Source organism: Diadema antillarum, unplaced genomic scaffold, assembly GCF_040938485.1.
Source record: "Diadema antillarum isolate AM-2024a unplaced genomic scaffold, OU_Dant_1.0 seq00000187_RagTag, whole genome shotgun sequence".
In the NCBI taxonomy this organism is placed as follows: Eukaryota; Metazoa; Echinodermata; class Echinoidea; order Diadematoida; family Diadematidae; genus Diadema; species Diadema antillarum.
This window is the reverse complement of record NW_027271251.1, coordinates 300871-317953: the sequence shown is the minus strand read 5'-3', so window position 1 is coordinate 317953 and position 17083 is coordinate 300871. Positions and strand designations below refer to the sequence as shown.

General features: G+C 38.6%; 1 protein-coding gene across 2 annotated transcripts; it reads left to right on the top strand.

The window, feature by feature from the left end:
- The first annotated feature begins 797 nt into the window (after positions 1-797).
- On the top strand, positions 798-12184 carry LOC139728592 (uridine diphosphate glucose pyrophosphatase NUDT14-like). 2 transcript variants are annotated; one of them, XM_071639530.1, is made up of 5 exons: positions 798-912; positions 7808-7851; positions 8409-8473; positions 9315-9522; positions 11739-12184. In XM_071639530.1, the coding sequence occupies exons 1-5, from the start codon at positions 829-831 to the stop codon at positions 11971-11973; spliced, it is 636 nt and encodes a 211-aa protein (XP_071495631.1). In that variant the 5' UTR covers positions 798-828; the 3' UTR covers positions 11974-12184. The 2 variants fall into 2 exon arrangements, with proteins under 2 accessions (XP_071495631.1, XP_071495632.1); XM_071639531.1 differs by having other exon boundaries at positions 11365-11883.
- The last annotated feature ends 4899 nt before the right edge of the window (positions 12185-17083 follow it).

The window sequence follows — 17083 nt, the reverse complement described above, 5'->3', positions numbered from 1 at the left end:
AGTGCATGATTGCCGAATTGCCATCATCAGCATTTAATTCAACAACCTAGTCTTCACCTAATCTTATCTTTATGTACCGTATAGCTGACATTCAAGATATTAGCCCGACCGTCTGTTCGTCCGTGTGTAGGAACCTCTCTAACGATAGGCCTATATGGAATTAGAATAAGCCCTAAACGTTAGAATCTTCACACCTCTGTGAAGCTTAATTCAGCTCTCCTCTCCGCAGCGCGCTTGGGACTATCCGGACTCCCACAGGCATGTGAACGGCCGGCGTCCGCGCTGGCTGGCATGTCAACCCTGTGTCCCTGGGGCTGTGGAATGTGGCAGGCTGTATGAGCAAAGAAGGAACCACATGTTCTTCTTCTGGATAAGTCTGCCTCCTTCAGTTAGCTGAAGATTCCTGAAGGTTGCACTAGCAAGCCAAGGCTCATTTTCCTGCAAAGAAACTTGCTAAATGACAGATTCGTGACTTACCTGTCTGTAAATGCATCCAAAAAGCTGTTGATGCGCGTATGCATAAGCCATGAGATCCAGCATACAATGCATGAGAGGTAAGTGTACATATCTTTCGTGTGTATGACATGTATGTTGATGTACGCGACTGAAGCAGTCGCCCTCTACGTCCACCCACGAGGTGATATTATGTAGCGTGCAAAGAGATTTTCTCCCAGGCCACGTACAGATGTTCCACCACATGTGAGTGTGATCTTTGGTTGTGTACCGTGTGTTGTGGTGTTTTATGTCTCACAAACACGGGTATACGCGGTGTGTGGCCGGGTTACCAAACGATCTTGATCTCATCTGCATCGGCAGCAGTAAATAGCAATGGCTGACAAGATAACGGACGTGAATGTGTCGTATTGCGCCAAGTCGAATTATGTAACAGCCTTTCGGATGCACTATAAACAGGTAACAGTTAGGGGTAAGGTCTAGAACACAATTTAGCAGGTAGATAGAGCTATTTAATATTATATTTGCTGGAAAATGAGCCTTGCTAATGCACTCGTGCGTGTAACCCCGGACTCCGGAGCACTCCCGGGCCCGGCCTGGCTTGAGTATAACTAAGTAAAGTTGTACAGCAGCATTAGGGCTGGTCGCAGTAAGCACTCATGCAGTGTAGATCCCTGGAATGAATTCTTCATTCGCGATCAGCTCAGGTCAGTAATAAGATTACAGACCGGTGTCACGTGACTCGTGAGCATGCTGGTCAGATGTTTCTCTGTTTAATAAGCTGAGGTTCAAATCAAGGTACTGTACTGACTGATTGACAAGTACCAATATCGTGTCTAAGGCAAAAAACTTCTCATTTATAATAATGACATTTGCTGGGTCAGTTGTTCGCTTCTTAAGAAGTGAACAACTGACCCAGCAAATGCCATTTTTATAAATGAGAAGTTTTTCGCCTTAGACATAGTCTACTTGTCGGTCAATGTACTGTAGACCTGTAACATTACTATCTAGATGGGAAGATGGGGGGAGGGGTAGGTTAGGGTTGCACTAACCGCAGCAGCGACCCCATACGGACAAATACTGTGTTACTGATACAGCGCCCCGCGACGGGGTTAGGGTTGCACGTGTAGATAAACTGAATGAAACCATTTGTCATTTGCCATTTCTTTGTGGCTGCTGCGAGAGAGCTTCAGAGACCTGAGTACTGTAAAAGAGGAAATTTTCGCTTCAAATGTTGAAATTTTCGCGCATTTCCCGCAACCAGAAACTAGCATAAAAGCACGTGAATATCTTTATTTGCTATTTAAAGGATGTTCTTATGCGTGATGTCTTGATTCCGCGGAATTAAACACACACAAAACTCTTCTTGCCTGACCAAGCGCGAAAAATTAGTTGCGCGAAAATATCCACTTTTACAGCACTGCAATGGTTACATACTTCTATAATTAAAGTTCTAAGTTAGGTAAATTTTGATACCTCAGGTACAGACTTGACCGAAAGATCAGTCTGTATTATTTTAGTCAAGAATGCGTTTCACAGAAACTAGAACTCTAGTAACTAAACGTTAATTGTTATGTGTGGCTTCAGAGAATTCCCTCTTGAGAAAGACTATGAAATTAAACAAAAAGGGTTCTAAAACGCAGACGGCAAAACATTCTGTAGCATTTGTAGGCATAGCCCAGTTACACTGCAAAGTAGGCTACTGCTGGTTAGGTACGGTACCTAAGGTATCAAACCTAGGCTGTAAAATAGGCATTCTCATACTTTATGTCCACCAAACTCACCACAATGAAAATGAATTTAACAATTACTCTTTCCTTGCTGTGGTTGTGAAAAAAATATTTCCGGCGCATATAACATTCAAAATTTGGAAGGAAAAGTCTTGATCTTTGCCATTGGGAAATAGCCGCAGTCACTCTTGCAAAACTTGAGATCACGAAGTCTTCGTCATCTTTGGACTTGTGGTCATTCGTCCACACCGCTGAAAGCCAAACTTCTTGATGTTTCAACTTTGGAAGTTTGGGTCATGTGTATGTCACTACAGTGTGCATACCGTGCAAGAAAGAGCACTCCGGCTGACACTGACAGCTAACAGTTGTGACGTAAGCACTGGACACAGCACAGATGCATTCCATTGAGGCACTGCCTGAAAACCATTAATTGACATAACAGATGCCACAAAAAGGTGGTGGACTGGTCACGTGACAAGACCCCGTTTACAGTGAGTGAAAACCCCAGGCTCAGCTGCGGCCGAGCCCGGCCTTCATTTCACTGTAAACGCGCAAAAGGCCAAATGCGGTACCAAAATCGGCCGCACATTTGGCCAAACTCTGGAGGTAGTCTCGGCCCCGGCCAAGCCCGGCCTTTTCTCACTGTAAACGCAACCTGGGCCAAATGTGGTACCAAATTTAGTCTGGCTTCCAGACCCTCTGCCTGTACTATATCGCTATTCAGGATATTAATGCCCACAACGTCGAAAACTAGTATAGTTTAAGGTGGTTTTGTCCTGCAGAGGTCTTTGCCTTTGGCAAAGGCGACGACTTCGTTGCCGCAAAGTCCAGTTGGAAAAAGGTCTGGAAACCAGACTATACCACATTGCGACTGGCGCCCTCCCAATAATGATGTTTGTTTACAAGCAGAGCGCCACTACGACAAAATATTGAAAGGTTTGAATTAAAAGCCCGGGCCGAGCCCGGCACTGTAAATGGACAGAATTGCGGGGCTCGGCCGCGGCTCGGTAGCGGCTCAGCCCAGCCCGGCACTGTAAACGGGGTCAAACTTAGCAAAGTTTCAGTTGCATTTGTGAGCATTCAAATCATCCCTTCGTTTCACTTTGAATGGAAAGTTTGCAAGAAAGTTTGTGAAAAGTTTGCGGCCACACAAGCAAAACTTCTAGATCTTATGTTATTGTGACAGTGGCTAATGAGTAGACATGGCGAGTAGATACAAATGTGTAATAATAAAGATGATGATCTACAAAGGTTGTAGCTAGCAAGGTTAGCTTTTAAGGTGTAGGGAGGGTGTGGTACACTCTCTACAAACAGAAGTTTCTTGATCTTGGGCGGGGCGGTGGGAGGGGGGGCGGAAGGATATAAAGTGTGAGTATATCTATTAGACAACTTATAAGGCTAGCTATCAAGGTTACGTAACTTTCAATCCAGGGTGTGGGGTATGGTACACACCCGACAAACCTTTGATTTAGGGGAGGGGACATTATGAATACAAGAAGAAAGAAAATTATAGTTATACACTATAACCCCTGGTTGCATTTACCTTTCAAGATCTAGGGCATGGGGAATGTGCCCTGCAAGGAAAAGTGTCTTGCTCATGGGGGGGGGGGGGGGGGGGGGGGGTTGACATAAAAGAGAGACAAGCATAGCACTGTCAAGTTTAGGCTATGCTCACAAATTCATTGAGATAAAGAGAGGTACTGAATATGTGACCCGCTACAACAAAAGGATCCTAAAGTCGCTGACGGGTGAGCCGAGAAAATCAAGTTTAAAGTCAGATCACCAAAATCTGTCAAAACGTTCGGATTTCTGTTTGTAACATAATTTTGTAGTCTAGTGTATCTTCTATCATCTGCTGAAATTTCGAAGCTAAATGATAAAAGGAAAGGCCTGAAAATAGCGTTTTTCTGGGCCATGCTTGGCTCGCCCATCAGCGACTTTAGGATCCTTTTGTTGTAGCGGGTCACATATAGCAATGCTATTAAGCTGAATTCATAATAGGAAGATAGTAAGTGCAGCTTGAATTGAAAAACTGGGGAAAATTGGATTTATACATGCTGGTTATCACAGCCAGTTTTATCATCAAATATGGGGGACATGAAGTACATGTATGAGTATAATGAGAGAGATGGGGGTAGCTTTCAAAGCCCGATCAATGTAAGAGACCTAGTTTTGTTGCATACAGAAAAATGCAAGATGATGACCTTTGCAGTGCATGTGGAGGACGTGCATTCCTGACCATATACTTTTGTTTGTAGGTTATGATACACACCTACAAACAAAAGTTTCTTTTTTTTGGGGGGGGGGGGTAGGGGAGACAAAAAGTATGAGTATAATCAGAGAAATGAGGATAGCTATTAAGATTACATGAAGCTCTTGCAATCAACAGATAAAACAATTACCAGGTAAGCCATCAAGTTTATAAATTGGCATTACCTTGGTAGATGGTTCAGTGCAGCTTGAACTGAAAAATTTGAAAAATGGGTTTTATGAAATATACGTGCTGATTATCAGAGCAAAGAGAAACAAATATGGAGGGATACATAAAGTATGAGTATAATAAGAGAGATGAGGATAGATCAGAAGCTCTCGCAATAATTACCTCAAAGGGGATGGCTAATTACTGATCAGTGGGAATCATCTGGAATGCTGGGGAATGATTGTTCCAATCCTTGTGGGATTCTTTTAGGAGTATATGATCATATCTATTGTTGTGTGAAAATTATTTGCTTCAGAATGGTCTCATATTCAAGTAATGTGCAGTTTAATGTTTCCAGGTTAGCATGCCTGTACAGTGATGGGGCATTAAACTGCTCATTACTTGAATATGAGACCGTTCTGAAGCAAACACTTTTTACATAACAATTGATATATATAATGTACTCTTCAATGAATCCCACAAGGATTGGAACAGTCATCCCCCAACATTCCCACTGATTCCCACTGATCAGATACTAGCCATCCCCTTTAATGAAGGAAGTTATGTTTTCATCGAAATTGGTTTGTTTGTTAGTTTCTTTGTCTTTGTGCAAAATAACTCAAAAAGTTGTGCATGGATTTCGATGCAACTTGCAGGAAAAATTGATAATGTCACAAGGAAGAGATGATTGAATTTTAGTAGTGATCCAGGAATTTTAATTAAAGGTTTTTTGAAGGATTTTTTTATCTTTTTGCAGATAAGATCAGTGAATTTAGGAGTTCAAGCTGCGTGTACTGGAGGTTTACATACCTGCAGTGCACTAAAGCACATGCTCAGCTTGGGCGAGCTGGAAGCTGATTATGTAAACAGACAGCTACTAGATTCAATGTGGAAATTGGATGATTTTCAGTATGACAAGATGGGTGGAAATTAGATGCTTGGCAAAGGCCTGTACTCTCAGAGTGCTTGTCTTGTTGATGAATGAAAATAAGATTTAGTTACGCGGATGAACATCACCAGCGGATGAATATGTTTATGATAAGGACCGACCAGTGGCACTGAAAATGGTGAGAAATTGCTACTTGATATAGATATCTACAGGTTGTATGTATTTTTTTTTTTTTTTGGGGGGGGGGGGGGGGGGGAGGTGGGGGGACATAAAGTATGAGAATGCCCAAATTAGGTACAGACTAGTTTATTTAGTTGATGCTAATGCCAATCCTGCACTGCCACTGTTCAGCTGCCATAGTGCCTTTGTGTGTCACATCAAATTGTGCAGTACTGTATATGTGTACATGCGTATGTCTAAACTAGAGCATGTTGTATTGGCGTGATAGGCCATATGAGAATGGGTAAATAGGTCAATTTTTCTAATTTTTATTTCCATTTTTGTACAGCTGCACTTTGCAGTGAAGCAAACACTACAGCTCCATACGGTGAAGTACAAAAAAAAAAAAAAAGAAAGAATCCAAAAATACTTGCGCTGACAACGGAATGTTAAAAAAAAAATCATGCTGCTGCTACACACTCGGATTAAGTAAAACAAACAAACATAAATCGCAAAAAAAAAAACCCACCAACGAAAGTTGTGAAACTTGAATGAGAACCGGCAAAATACGAGAAAAGATGGCAACTGGGCAAAAGCCATAACGATTGCGTTATCAATATATTGTGCTGTCGTGATCGTGATAGTGAAGAATTTATTTATTTATTTTTTTTTTGATTCGCTAGGTCCGGGAACATTTTTAGGGTTGGTCACATTACGCCAATACAACTTATTATTTTTCTTTTTTTGGCCTTACGTTCAGTGTAGGTTCACAACTCTCTAGACTTCATACTGGAGACATGGAAATCTAGACTAGAGCTGTGTACAGCTAGACCAAGCTGAGGCTGAAGTCTTTTGTGAGGACTAAGATTGTGACAGATTAGGTTACTGTATAAGCTGTTAAGAAGAGATCAGGGACATTTTCGTGAGATGTTTTCGTAAATTGACACCTACCGGTATGCTGTTGTAAGTACTATTACCCTAGCGCATGGCATTATTTTGGCGTGTTGATAAATTCGCGTTCCAACAGTATTTTGAGAAAAATAAACCCTCACGAAAATAACAGCTTATACACTAGTAGGTCATGCAGATGATGACATGATTGTGTCACTCTTTTAAATAGCCAAAGTTACGATGACAGAACAATTGATCTTTCATTCAATTTATTGTCAATAGAATGTATGTAATGATTTCTCTTGTCAATGATACAAATTTTCTGATGCTAGATACATGTACATCACAGACATAATGCTAGAAGAGTGTTATTGAATATTTGTAAATGTCTTCATGATTTTTGTTAAAATGTTCGGATCTAGGCATGAAAGAGTTCACTAGATTAGTACACGTTGTAGCTTGTATGGCTAGTAGAGTGCATGTACAGCAGCAGAATTTGGAAAGTATTCATAATTGAAATAAATGTGCTGAATGTTGGTAGGCTGAAAACAATTAGACAAAATTAGTATTCCCATTCAGACATGATTGAATAAAGTTGTCTGTATCCATGTTCTTTGAGCTGATTAAGCTGTCTATGTGATATTCAATTACAGATAAAGTGTGGCCACCCATACGTAGCTGTTACAACTTATACCGGGTACAGAGCACTCCCGTTATAACGAACATGATTATATAATGAAATTCCACTTACAACAAAGTAAAAATTCAGGCCACAACATTATCCACTCTATGTATCTTTATTGTTTATTTGCCAGTTACAACAAAATTTTGATATAACAAAAGAAAACTGCCAGTCCAGTCCCAAGGACTTTGTTGTAATGGGAGTCCACTGTACCAGCTCTGGGCTCCGTCTTGTAAAGACTTCAAATCAATCACAAGTCCCCAAATCAATCGCAACTTGCATTGCAGCTCACAAGAAACTTGTGATTGATTTCTATCACAAGTCTTTATAAGACAGGCCCCTGCTGTGTGGTTAGATGATCAACCCTATGTCACAATAGCAAAGGAATTACACATGCTTTGTGAGGGCAAAGACTTGATTGCAACTAGCTGACTTCTGCTACCATGATATGCAAAGATCAATGGCTGATGTATTGAACAAGCTCATAAATAATTGCCACTCAGTATAAGGGCCCTGGCCAGATACATGTAGTGCCACTTTTGTGCTTTTCACCAAGATTCATGTTCATTTCACTCCCTTTTCAGGATGGGGTTCAGAAGGCATGGGATTACATCAAAGGCCATGACAGGTAAGTCATGCAATCTAGCCATGCCAATATATATATATATATATATATATATATATATATATATGTATATATATTTTTTTTTTGGGGGGGGGTGGGGGGAGGGTTGGTGGATCTTATTGGCTGGTGAGTTTTATTTTCCTTTTATCATTTTAAAAAGGTGTAATGGCTATTGATGTAATCTTTTTGGTTGCATAGCTTTGTCAGTATAAATTAATCAACTTTAGCTTTTACTAACATGATTTTCAGTCAAGTTCAATCTTAATGTATCAAATGCTTTTGCTCTCCAGTGGTAAGGCTACTGGTATATATGTTTTACAAGGGAAAGATTTTTTCACAGTGTGTATACATTATGAACATGTACATTGAATTAAAAAAGAAAGTGCCATTGTATGTGAATGGGTATACTTGATACTTGTTATGGCATGTCGGGCTAAACACTGCATATCTATAATCTTTGTAATGTGCCAGTCCCAATAAGCAATCGAACTGCTGATATATGAGATTACATAGAAGTCAAAAAATATCCTTTTCTCTCTCTCCCTCTGTGTCATTTACAGCATTGCCATTCTTCTGTACAACAAGGACAGGGATGTATTCCCTGTAGTGAGACAGTTTCGACCAGGTAATGCTCTATATTTTATAGACTCAAAATCAGTTTAGCTATTCTGTCTATCAATCAAGTCGTAACTCTTCTCAAGCATGTCTCTTGAGTGTGGCGCTTGAGCAAGATTGCATTTAAGCATTCAAAGAAGACCAGGACATTTTCTGTAAAGGTAACATTGTTTTCTGAGAGATATACTTCCAGGTTCTCTTATGGAGTGATTTATGATTTGCTCAAATGATTATGGTTGTAAGAGTGTTCCTATAATCGTCAAACATACTGGTAGAAAATTTTGGTGTAAATAATGTTGTACTTTCTTAAACCTGCATAAAATGGCCCCTCAAGGGAAACAAAATTTGACCTTTATTAAACAGATGACCGCCACGGCTTGGTGGCTACTTTGATATCATAGATGTAATATCTGCTGTAAATGTCCTTTGTCTGTCTCCCATTATATTTTATGCAAAGAGTTATAAAGCATTTCACTAATTGTATCTTAGAAGCAAATGAGCGGAGTGTATCAGAAATAATCTGTTTGGCACTTACAACAGCCGATATGAAAACTATTGGAACACAGGCAGACAGAATAGGTGCAAGTAGTACACCCACAGGTTGGGCTCAACTTGGAAACAGGAGGAAATTACTACAGTGTAGAAAGTGCTTGTTGGGTCGTAATACATCGGAGCAGCTATAGCAAAGGAAGTCATCCTAGAAAAACAATGGAAAATAGTTTGATTTATGGAAGGAGCTCTTGTTTCACTAATCTGAGGTCAGTTGGTAAAATTTTGAGATAAGTGATGCCTAAAATTCTTTGATCTCTGGGAGAAGCAGAGGTAATAAGTTGTTCTTCTTGAACACACAGCTGTGTATGCTGCAAAGGTGAAGGCCTTCACAGATGGCCAGAGCATCGACACACAGAAACATGGTGGTGACTTAGGGATGACGCTGGAACTCTGTGCCGGTATCATGGACAAGGAGAAAGATCCGGCCGAGATGGCCCAGGCTGAGGTTCTGGAGGAGACTGGTTACAAGGTGCCCCTTGAATGTCTCAAAAAAGTCACAAGTTTCAGGTTAGTGTCCTATGACTGCCTAATCTAAATGGTTATCACAAAGCACCAGAGAATAAAATACTTCATCTGCCAGCTCATCTGAACGTATGTTGTGCAGGATATGATACAGGTGGACAGTTATCCATCCTTTGTTTCTGCAGATGATAAAGTCAACCTTGCATACCTGGATTTCGCATTGGCCAAACAGCACTAATAACAAGGCAAAACTAAAGTCAAGACTTTTCCTCATGTATGGGGAAGCCCTGTTATATAGTGAGGTCATTGGCACTGCAGATTTTACCTTGTTAAACTGGCACCTTCTAAACATACTAAAAAAGAGACTAGCTAAATATCGATAATGGAAAATTAGGACCACTGAATTCACCTCGTTTAAAGCAGTACCTCCTCGTGAGCAAGCTTATTTCAATGATGTTTCCCTGCATTTTTTCCTCTGGGATTGTGACGAAAATCAACATGATGTACAAAACTGTAGAAACAAGTTTAAAAAGAAATTATGATTTATGGTAATTCATGCTAATGTACGTCATGTATTGCTTCATGCTAATGTACATAATGTATGCAACGAAAATCAATTCACACATTTCCTGTGACATAATGCACATAACTCTAGGGTTGATTTTTATTTTTTTTTAATGGTCATTAATGCTAATTAATGCTAATTTATGCATGATGTATTCATGAAATCAGACCATTTGATATAAAACACTACAAATCAAGCTCCAAAAAAGGCATATTTTGGGTATAAATGTTCTTTCAATTGTCCTTTGATAGTAAATGTGAGTGAAGGAAATCGTGCCATCAGGAAAAAACTCATAATAATTTTGTTGTTATTTAATTCCATACGTATTTCTTTGTTGTTTTTTTGTTTCTATTTTCCATTGAAATTTATTGGCTACACTGTTCCGAGCATGAGAATATGTTTTGAATTGATTTTAATCAATAAAAGCAAAAAATAATCACGCTTTAATGAAATTAGCCTGAAATCACAATTTGCATGGAAATTGTAGATTAATTCACATTTTTAGGAATATTTGGTCCGTCATGCACTTTGAAACCACATGCCAGGGTGTTGCAAATGTGATTTCGGAAGATGCAGGAGACTCCAAAGGAAAAAAAGTTATGAAAACATCGCGGTGATAGCATTGAGCGATGGCATTAGGTAGGATTAAGTCTTAAGTTTTAAGCGGTCCCTTTCCATTCCATTTTTACTATTCACATCTTAAATTTACAACTGTGACAAACATGCAAACAGTTGTCATTGCATATACATGTATACACACACCATTTTGAACAACGGTAAAAAAAGTCCGTCATATGAGTTGAGGCAAATTTGATGCTTGTGTGAGGCAAATTTGATGCTTGTGGAAGGCAAAGTCAAATCATTTTTTTTCCAGTTCTGACTGAATCGAGGTAAGTGAGTACTCTGCTCATTACAGTTGTGTAGGAAAATACTTCTTTGCCCAATGTCCTAACATGGTTACACACACATGCAAGCCTGTCATAGCTACGTAAATATCATAAACACTCATGACACCCTGACTTTTGACTTTGCACGGAAACCCCCCCCCCCCCCCCCCAAAAAAAAAAATAATAATAATAATAATAATAAATAAATAAATAAATAAACAAAAATGAAAATAAGCAAACATGGACACAAGTACTTGCATTTGTGTATAAGGCACACCCCCAACTTTCAATATTTTTCAGGGCAAAAAAGGTACACCTTTATATACATAAGAGTTTACGGTAAGTGAAATACAGTTGATTCCTTCAACTGTTTTACGTATAAATACACTGTTGTATTATTAGCTTTGTTTGTCTATCTGTTTTCTACGTTTCCAGGTGTGGGGTTGGCACAGAGGGCACAAGGCAGACATTGTTTTATGCTGAAGTAACTGACCAAATGAAAGTCAGCTCTGGTGGTGGCTTAAGGGAAGAAGGAGAGATGATTGAGGTCATTGAACTCTCTCGCAGTGATGCCATGAAATTCATCATGGATGAAAGTGTGACAAAACCAGTTGGCATGATGTTTGCCTACATGTGGTTCTTCTTCAAGAGAGATGAGAAGTGAATAGAAATATGCAGTGAGAACGATAATGGTCTTTAACAGTGATGATAGTGTTAAGCAGCACAGAGTTTGTTAAATGTGGGGAGTTGGTGTTTTTTTCCCCAGGGTTTTTTCCTACAGCCCCTTGATTTTTTTTTCTCCAATGCAGGACTGGGGTTGGTGTCAAGGGAACCCTGATGACGCTCTTTTATGCTGAAGTAAAAGATGAAATGAAAGTCACCTCTGGTGGTGGACTAGCAGATGAAGGGGAAATGATTGAGGTGTTTGAACTTCCTGGTAAAGATGCATTGAAATGTATGATGGATGAAAACATAACCAAGCCTGGAGCAATGATGTTTGCCTTCACCTGGTTTTATTTCATGAAGGACAAGGAGGAATTTTGATTCAAGCTATATCATAGTCTGAATGCCTGTACAAGCAATACTGGGAACAATGAAGGGAGACATTTTACTCTAAGCTGTGGTATTTTACTGGTAGTACGAAAGTAAGATGGACATTCATTATGTTATAGAGATTGTGTAATGCATTCCTCTGAAAATACATGCGTAAGTGCTGCTTAGTAACTGTTTTTTAGAGGGAAGTGTGCATTCTTATCTGTGTAGATTTTTTTTTTTATTAAAGTTAATTTCAATCTTGTAGATAAGGTGAAGGTGCTAACTCAGTTGGTTCTGTTACATACTATTAGTGCTGAGACGTCTATGAGTAGCCTTTGTTGATTTATCTGAAGTAAATTACTAACATTATAGATAAATGTATTTTCAAGTATTTTTCACATGTAACGTTGACAGACAGTAACTGCTAATGAATTGAAGTTCCAGCTGTAAACCACCAGAAACTTTTCATATGCAATACATACCAAAATAACTGTCATATTTTTCAGAATGAAAAGAAAAACATTTCTTAAATACTGATATTGTGCAATGCTGTGTCAGATACACAATGTGGTTATATACTTTGTATCAGATCACAAATTATGACCTGAAAGCAAGTGTCTTTTCTTGAAATCGTATGCAATGATCGCAGAGCAGATTTGAAGATAACAAATAGAGACTGAAATACAAAAGAGAGTCAGAAAAATAGAGGACTGTCATCCATTGTGGATTGATAGGTGAAAAGGATAATTGTGTAAAAATGAATAATTAAAGCAGAAGTGGCTCTTTATAATGGTTTGTGCATTTTTCAGTAAGTATGGACACTGCATTGGTATATTGATGGATACAGTGCACTCCCGTTATAACGAACACGGTTATAACGAAATTTCGTTATAACGAAGTAAATCTTCTGGTCCCAAAATTACCACCATTTAAGTCTATGGTATAAAATTTGCTTATAACGAACACGGTTATAGCGAAATTTCCGTTATAACGAAGTCTTTTCCGAGCGCCACAGACAAAGAAAAACAAAAGAATTGTGCTCCGTTATAACGAAATGCGAATTGCTTTCGAAAATACTTAGCGGAAGAAGCATTTATTGCGTCTCTGCATGGGTTAACGCTTCACACCACTGTGTGTTCGCTCTTTGTGTCATGCACAGTTTCTGAGGGGAACTTGCATTTATTATTGTGATACAGTTATCCCATCACATTTCACATAGCTTTCCAGTGTATGATGAGTATTCACAAACAGAATATGATATATATGTGGTTTCCTTGTTTTTGTTATATATTGTATTTGTTTGGTTATAACGAAATTTCGTTATAACGAAAGAAAACTGCCGGTCCCAAGCATTTCGTTATAACGGGAGTGCACTGTATATATATATATACAGTAGGTGTGTACAGACACATCGTTTTACAATTCTGTTGCTGTTCCACTACAGGGGAATTTTGTTATACTACGCTGCTAGGGACCAATGAATTGTCCGTCTTTTATTGGGTATCTCCTTATATAAGGACAAAAAGAAAATGTAAAAGAAGAATGGGACCTGCAAAACTACCTCAATAAATGACTTATCTCATTATATACCCTACTTCATTTTGAAGTGAGTGTGCATTGCAAGCACAAACTCTTTGGGCATAAACAACACATTTTTATTATGTCCCAGTTAGTCAAGGGAATGCACTCGTGTGTAATGCAAAAGTGAACATTTATTTCAGTGGAAGGTTTTGGTTTATTTGTTTTTACACAAAGTCAGCTTGTGTGTAGTCAGGCCTTGAATCTTTTTTTGTACAGCCAGCACACATAGGATTCCCTCAACAACAACAAAAAAAAAAAAAAAAAAAAATAGAAAGGAACAGCAATGTTAAAGATTTGTCAAATATTGAGGAATCAAATTCCTGATGTGTTTCTCTTCTTGAGTACTGTTATATTCTGTTGTGATCCCATTTTTTTTTTTTTTTTTTTTAACGTAATTTTTTTCTGGTTTAAATTATGTGTATGCATGAAGCATTTTCAGATTTTGTATACAAATAAAAAGTTTACAGATAGCTACATTCTCTGTTACTTCACAATTGTTAAGACATTTGTAAGTGTCCCTGATATAACCCTCCATGTCAGTATGATACTGTGTTTATACCTTTTGAATATAATCCCAGTACACGCAGTTCTGATGGTCTATAAGTATGTTTTATTATATCGTGATACTAACTTGGCTTCTGCTTTTCTTTTAGGAATGTTGACTTTCTTTTTGTTTACCAATTGCTCAGAGAATATCAAATGCCAGTCACTATGACATTGATAGACTTTAATGTATCTAAGTGGGAATCAGTGAACATCAGCTATGAACTTTATGACCGTTCTGAAAAATACAAAGCAGATCCACTAAAACAATTCCCTCAGAGTGCAATTTGGTGAACATATTTTTACAGAAAGTTACGGTTTGAGTGCCGTGTTGTCCAATACGTGTATATAGCAACGTAAGAGGGACATTTTTTTTTCTATGTGATTATTTAAAGACACATGCAAACCAGCTTTTAGCTTTTCTTGAACTCATTGTCTTCAGTTATGCCCAAAGTGATTTAGTGTCTCAATTCTACATGAATATCAGTGAATGTGCAGTGCACAATGTGCCATGTATTCCATTTGTCAAGTACAATAGAAATACAACTTTATGCAATGTCATGTGCTGACTGTAGTTATTTGAGATATTCATCATTTGATCTCCAGCCAACAGTTTTCTTCTTCCCTTCATTGACACTTTGATAATGCGGTACGGTATCAAAAGCTGCAAATATCACTGGAAGTCTCCCACCTTTCATGCATGTACCGGTACATTGTACAAAAAAAAAAAAAATACTTTTCATATCTGAGACCCTATCATATGCATACCCGCAAACATATTTGTAATAAACAATTATATAAAAAAAATAAAATATCCTGTCACAGGAATCATAAAATTATAGAATTGCATTTGTGGATTTTTAGATTATTGTGACACTTTAAGATTGGCATGGAATTCACACAGACACGAGTGTATTTTCTCTACTACGGAAATCTATAGGGTCTTTGATTCCAAATGAAATTTAGCAGTTTTGTACCTCATAATTTTGAGAAACTAATTTCTCTCTCTTTTTTTTTAGGGAGGGGGGGAGGTGGGGGAAATCTCTTTGGATGTACAGGCTGCGCTGCTGCACGTTTCACAAAAAGTTCCCAGTATTCTTCGATATTGAATACACCACTGGTTAGCACTCATAATTCATGTGACTATGTATTCTGCTGTATAGGTCAATATCAAACAAAATGCATGGCCCTGTGTAGAATAATGCTAATTTATGTCCAATTTGCACTTTCGGTATTTCTAATTTAATCTCTTGCTTGGTGATAAGCACAATCAGGGTATGCAATCATGGTTTTCTCACTTTGAAAAATTTTAACTTCTCAAAGAATGCACCAACTGACTTCAAAATTCACATTCAGCATGCTTAGACATCAATAATCACATATACAATAGCTAATTTCTCCTCATTTACTGTTAATTATTGAAGATTAATTACTAAAAAGTCCCCCCCAAACCGAGGTAATGCATCAAAAAAAGTGTTTTACAACTTACGTAAAATCAAGATTTGAGGTCCGAATTTTAAGTCTACCCCTATGTGTTTGGTATCAAATTAATGGATTTTTTCCTGGTGTATTGATTGCATGCAATAAAAAACAGTGGTCCTTTCTGCTGGAGAAAGTTACGAGGTCTGAAGTCCCATCATGGTAGGAGTGTAATGCTGGCTTATTTTTGTGACATTGTGACCTTTTAACCCATGCTGTACTGCTATACATGGAGAAACAGCTTATTTTTCTGCTTTTCCTAAAAGTACTGAAGAAACACTACAATATGGTGTGCTGTTTGCCAATAAATGTTCAGCCACTTTTGAGTTTTGAGCCATTTTCAAATGGTCCCCCTCCCACGGTAGGGACTTTCTGTACAAACAGAGTCATAAGTCGCGTTTATAGAGCATTTAAAAGCAAATTTCAACGGAATTAAACATGATGGGAAAAGAATTTAGTTTGAAGGGCTACGATTATAACATAAGGGGTCATTATGTGACAGTGTGAGATCCTCGGCGAGGGGGCGAAGCGACCGAGGGGGGAGGGGGAGAGGGGATACCCCGTATCCCCCCTCCCACGGTAGGGATTAATTGTAAAAACAGAGCACAAAAGTCGCGTTTATAGAGCATTTGAAAGCAAATTTCTAGGGAATTGAACATGACGACAAAAAAACTTAGTTTGAAGGATTACGATTATAACATACTGGGGTACCAGTACATTATGTGACGGTGTGAGATCCTCGGCGAGGGAGCGTTGCGACCGAGCGGATGAGGGTATGGGAGGGGATATCACGGTAGGGACTTTTTATAAAAACAGTATAAAAGTCGTGTTCACAGAACATTTTAATTCAAATTTCTAGGGATTAAATATAGTAAAAAAATCACTGGGAAGGACTATGATCATAACTTATGAAAACTGTTCAGTTTACTATAAGTACGGGCAGAGCGAGCGAGCCACTTTCACTTTGCCATTCGTCTGATCGCATTGTTCGAGCAATAAGAATTATTCTTATATTGCTAAAAAGCATAGAAGAAAGGGAAAATGTAAGGTTTACTCAAGGTATGTTTCAGGGGGCACACTCGAGGACGCGAGGCTACCATCTAAACACTAAATTTACTCATAAGTAAATATTGGTGTATAGATATTAATAGCGTGTGAGGATTTTCGACCCGTTAGGGGCGAAAATTTCGCATTTTCAGTTATGAAATTGACAACTTTTAGACAAGAAAAGTGATTTTATTGTTCATTTTGATCTTTAAGTAATAATTAATTATTTGTTACGGGGGGTACTTTGGGGGTGGGGGGCAAAAACTCGTTTTGCCCCCCCCCCCCCCCCCCCCCCCCCCCCCCCCCGCGCTTCCGGCGCCCTTGCATATGATACATATGATTTTCAGCAAATGATCATACGAGGTGAGGAGCTCGGGTTCATCATCAGTATAACAAACTTAATGAATACAATATCCACGTATACACTATATACATTTACATATGGCACAAAAATATAAAAGAATAGTGC

Excerpts from the sequence above, each read along its gene's own strand:
- LOC139728592 (XM_071639530.1), top strand. The coding sequence starts at position 829 with ATGGCTGACAAGATAACGGACGTGAATGTGTCGTATTGCGCCAAGTCG. Across the intron at positions 913-7,807 it reads TTCGGATGCACTATAAACAG|GATGGGGTTCAGAAGGCATG; the intron begins GTAACAGTTAGG and ends CTCCCTTTTCAG. Across the intron at positions 9,523-11,738 it reads AAAAAAGTCACAAGTTTCAG|GACTGGGGTTGGTGTCAAGG; the intron begins GTTAGTGTCCTA and ends TCTCCAATGCAG.